This window comes from Geospiza fortis, unplaced genomic scaffold, assembly GCF_000277835.1.
Source record: "Geospiza fortis unplaced genomic scaffold, GeoFor_1.0 scaffold391, whole genome shotgun sequence".
Classification (NCBI taxonomy): Eukaryota; Metazoa; Chordata; class Aves; order Passeriformes; family Thraupidae; genus Geospiza; species Geospiza fortis.
In genome coordinates this window covers 1,038,691-1,043,585 of record NW_005054472.1, presented here as the reverse complement: position 1 = coordinate 1,043,585, position 4,895 = coordinate 1,038,691, and the positions used below count along the sequence as shown (strand labels likewise).

General features: G+C 49.4%; 1 protein-coding gene across 1 annotated transcript in view; it reads left to right on the top strand.

Moving 5' to 3' along the window:
• The first annotated feature begins 724 nt into the window (after positions 1–724).
• Positions 725–4,895, top strand: part of NGF (nerve growth factor) — a 4,296-nt gene continuing 125 nt past the window's right edge. Inside the window, exons 1-2 of the mRNA XM_005428108.2 lie at positions 725–858; positions 4,178–4,895. The exon at positions 4,178–4,895 is cut by the window's right edge and continues 125 nt beyond it. Coding sequence (XP_005428165.1) covers positions 4,189–4,895 — 707 coding nt within the window. The 5' untranslated portion in view covers positions 725–858; positions 4,178–4,188. The remainder of the gene's footprint in view (positions 859–4,177) is intronic.

The following is a 4,895-nucleotide window of genomic DNA, read 5'->3' as shown; positions in this document are numbered from 1 at the left end:
CAGATAAGCTATTGAATAATAAGACTAATAAAATACTATTCCTATCCCTCTCAGTGGCATAAATTTACAACCAGAAAATGTGTTTTGCTGAGAAGGTGTCAGTGTGCTGGATTTAATTGGTGAAGAAAAGAATGGTTTGCCATTAGCTGGGGTCTGTATGACCATTCCCAATGTAGTGATTAGGACTGGAGTCATTGCTGCTCTTACAGCAGCAACACAGCAAACATCAAAATTTTTGCTTTTAAGTGCCTGTGAGTTTTGTATCTTCAATTCTTCTCAAATATCAGCCATAATCAGATAATTGTCTGGCAATCTGTGATTCTCCTCCTGAATTTAATTGTAACCAGATTTGTTTCCCAGAGTAGATGTTGGGGCTGTGAGCCCTGCTTTGTGCCTGGCTGCTGTGCAGTGCCATCAGCTATTGCTGCCCACTCCTGGGTTTGCTGAGCCTGGGAGGTGTCTGAGAGGAGTGGGAAGCAGTGGATCAATAACCATAATCTAGTAAAGGTGCTGAGTAAAGGCAGCCCTGTCTTACAAATGTGCTGCTCTGCAAAGTCTGGAAGTGCTTTGGACAAGTGGAACAAGTTTCCCTTGATGCTGTGACATCAAGAAAAGGCACAGCTCAGAAAGCCAGGGGGGTTTGTCCCTGTGCCCCTGCTGCCATGGGGGATGGCACTGAGAACTCTGATTTACTGGCTGATTACTGACACAAACCCTTCTGCCCTAGTGACCCACAGCACACACAGCTGGCAGGAGCAGCAGGGCCCCATGGCAAGGTGCAGCCCAGCCCGGCTCAGCTCTGGATGAAATAAGGACCTTGCTGGGGGAGCAGTTCTTCGTGCAGTCCACTCCTCACAGGTAAGCCACACTCTGCCACAGCAGCCTGGAGTCCCCCAGGGCCAGGCTAACAGTTCATGACACAGGCCCAGCACAGAAGTGGGGTTAGCACAGGTGAGGTAACTTTGGCATCACAATGCCTGTGATAACCTTTGTGTTGTCATCTTATTGCAAAGCTCCCATACCTTCTCAGTGATTTCTCATGGGCAGCTCCTTGCAACACTGACTCCTTCTTCTTCACAGCACAGCCAACAAACTCCAACTCTTTTGTAGCACTCTTCTTCTTACTGGACACAGCTGTGGCCTGTTAAGGGCAGGGCTGTTCTTAATCTTTGGTGATTAGTACAGCTGCAACTCCTCAGGTGTGAGATTACCTTCCGCACTATCTTTATTTTCTTACATTCCATCCCTCCACACCTTTGTGCCCAGGGTTCCCATCACACACCCACGGACCCCCAGCACTGGAACTGGCAGCTGCACATCCCCTGCAAGTCCAGGTGGCTGCATGAGGCATCTCCTGTGAGCATCTCCAGAAAGCACCATCAGAGGCTCTAATAACTAATTATGGGACAAGTTTTGGAGAGAGAATCATAGAATCCCAAAATCGTTTGGGTTGGAAGGGACCTTAAAGTTCATTCTGTTCCAACCCCATGCCATGGGCAGGGACACCCCAAACTCCCCAAAATAGCCTGTAAAATACCTCTGTGTGCTAGCAAAAGAGTTCACAACCCTCACAGCCCAGGGCACATCTATTCTTTAATGTTAACTTCTCTTGCCTGTGTTGTCATCAAGTTGAGTTCACTTTTTTAATGTTTCTATTCTCCACTAACTCACTAATTGCTAAAAAATGTTCCACTTTGAATCCTGAGAAGTTATTATGTATCCCAAATACATTCTGTCTATGTTTGGGCCACACTCCACAGAACGATTTAGCACAAGGAGAGGAAATGCAAGGCAATTAAAGAAAAAAGGCATGCAAGGTCTTTCTGCTTTTGTGTTAATGGCCTTAAATCAAAAATTTCAGCACAGGCAACACAAAAACCCAGAGAAGGGTGGTAAATGTAGCTGCATTTTAGAGCAGCAAATCTTGTATAGCACAAAACCAGAACCAGCTCTCTGCTGACATTGCAGCATCTCTTTCCTATAGAAGGAAATAATAAAAAAAGGCTTTATGCATAAACACAATACACTGAGGCTGCTATTGGCATGGCGAAATTGTGCCTGGATTTTATTCTGCAAACCTTTTCCATTAACATTTCTGTCGGGAAAGCTGACTCTTGAGAGATGTAATGAACCATCTGACTTTAGTTTGCTTGTGGAACAAGGGGTTACTCTCTGGAGGGTGCACAGCCAAGCTCTGAGCTACACCCAGCTCTGTTTCCTTATACAGAGGATGACGAGTGCTCCAGCACGAGCAGCACGTGGGAAAGCAGCAACCCTCAGCCTTGCTTTAAACAAATTAAAGTGCCTTTGGAACAGTGAGGATTTGCTCTGTGACAAACATTTGACTCTCCTCGTCATCATTTTGTCTCCAATGCCTCCAGCCCAGCAGTTGCACAGACAAGTGCTCACACGGCTTTTGGCCTTTCTCTTCCTTCCTCCCCTCCAGGGCTCTGCTTCTCCTCCCTCCTCAGTCACTGCTTCACTTGGTGTCTCCCTGAATGTTTGCTCAGCCCTGCACAAACCTTGCTGTTTATGTCATTTCAGCTCCTGTCTGAGATAAGACACACGAGATCCTGTGGGACATCTTAGGGTTGTTCTGCATTTTCCACAGGATTATGCTCTGGCAGAGCATCCTGGTCAAGTCCTTTAGTGCTCCTTGGGATTCTAATCTGACAAAGCTCCACAGAGGGGGGGAACTGCAACCATAATTGACCCACACCCAGCAAAAACACAGAGAAATTCTGGGAAATCACAGTGGAACTGCAGAGCCTGATTCCTCTGGTACAAAACCCTGTTTGTCCAGTGGCTTTGGGGCTCCCTGCCTGCTGGCCAGCCACGGCAGAGCTCGGGGCCAGCTGAGACATGTCAGGAAAACAAGGCAAAGAGACGGGGAGGAGCCTCACTTGGGCTTTTCTGTTTATACCCTGTCTCTGCTTATTAAGTCTTTACAGAGGAAATACAATGTCTGCCCTTCACTGCAATTCCAGAGCATTTTTGAATGTCTCTCATTCCCAACATGTGGCTGAATTAGTCAGCACATGGTAGTTGCCCAACGAGGTATTGCTGCTGCTGCTCTTCCTGCATGAAATGGATCTTAGCAAAGGTTTAGACATTTGGCTTGCATTTTTCCACACCCAAACAGATGTGCCTGTCCTCTGGATTGAAGGAGGACCAGCACTGGCACTGCATCTGCTCGGCAGGGACTTTTGGGGAGTTCTTGCTCGTGGCATTCTGAAAAAAAACCAGGTGTTTCCCTGTCCAGAATTCCCAGTACTTTGGCCACAATGGCTGTAGCTGTGCTGTATCTAAGCAGAGGTAGTTTGGTTTCCACAGTGCTCCCATAATTGCCCTTGAATGTGGAAAAATCCCATCTGCCCTTGTGACACAGATACCTGAGCTCATCAAGGAAGGAGCCTGGGCTTTATCTGCCCTAACTCAGTGATGTGGTGTGTCCTGAAAGGGCAGCTGGGAGAGCTGGCAGCTGCTGGAGGCTGCTGAGCCAGCCTGCAGCAGGGTCTTGCCCCGTGGCAGGTGAGTGTGGCTGCTGAGGGTGTGATAATGGCATGAAGTACTGGCTTGGTGGCCCCCACTGTAGCCCCAAGGACGCCTCTGCAGACAAATTTAGGGAATGGACAGCTGTTCTAGCCAAGGGACTGCTTCTGCTTTCACTCCTGTGCAGCCAAGAGACCGGCCCCGGCCAAAAAGGTTGCTGCAAAACTCACTAGAGATCTGACTCCTGGGAACATGCTGTCACCATATGGTCTCCACATAAATAACACCAAACAAGTGCTTCATAAACAGTGCTCTAACGACAAATACCAGAGGAATTAATAATAATCTTGCTATTATTTTCTAATGTTCTCGCTTTATTAAGAACACTGATGCTGTCTGAATGAGCTCTTCCGGAAGAACAACATCTGGCACTCACATGAATACCTGATGAAATCTGTATGATCCTGGGTATCTGATAAATTTATGGCCAGAACAGCAGCAGTTTGTGCCCTCCTGCCTCACAGTAACAATGCCCTTCTCTCTCATTCTAGGTCAGAATGTAATGCCCATGCTGTTCTACACTCTGACTGCAGTAACAGTGCCCTTCTCTCCTGTTCTAGGTCATACTATAATGCCCATGCTGTTCTACACTCTACAGTAACAGTGCCTTTCTGTCTCGTTCTAGGTCATAACGTAATGCCCATGCTGTTCTACACTCTGACTGTAGCTTTTTTGATCGGCACACAGGCAGCTCCCAAGTCAGAGGACAATGCCCCACTGGAGTTTCCTGCAGAACATTCCCTGCTCAGCACCCGGAGCGACCGACACCGCATTGCCCAGGAGGCTCTGCAGACATCCCACGGCCACACCACGTGGAGCCTTGGCAGCAGAGAAGCTCTAAACATCACTGTGGACCCCAAAATCTTTCGGAAGCGGCGTTTCCGCTCTCCCCGGGTGCTGTTCAGCACGGAGCCCCCGCCGCTGGCCGGGCAGGGCCGGAATTTGGGATTTCTCAGCGGCACGGGGGCTCTCAACAGGACTGCGAGGAGCAGGAGGAGCACGCACCCTGTGCTGCACCGCGGGGAGTTCTCGGTGTGCGACAGCGTCAGCATGTGGGTCGGGGACAAAACCACAGCCACCGACATCAAGGGCAAGGAGGTGACGGTGCTGGGCGAGGTCAACATCAACAACAATGTCTTTAAGCAGTACTTTTTCGAGACCAAGTGCAGGGACCCCAAGCCGGTGTCGGGCGGGTGCCGCGGCATCGACGCCAAGCACTGGAACTCGTACTGCACCACCACCCACACCTTCGTCAAGGCCCTGACCATGGAGGGCAAGCAGGCGGCCTGGAGGTTCATCCGCATCGACACCGCCTGCGTCTGCGTGCTCAGCAGGCAGGCAGC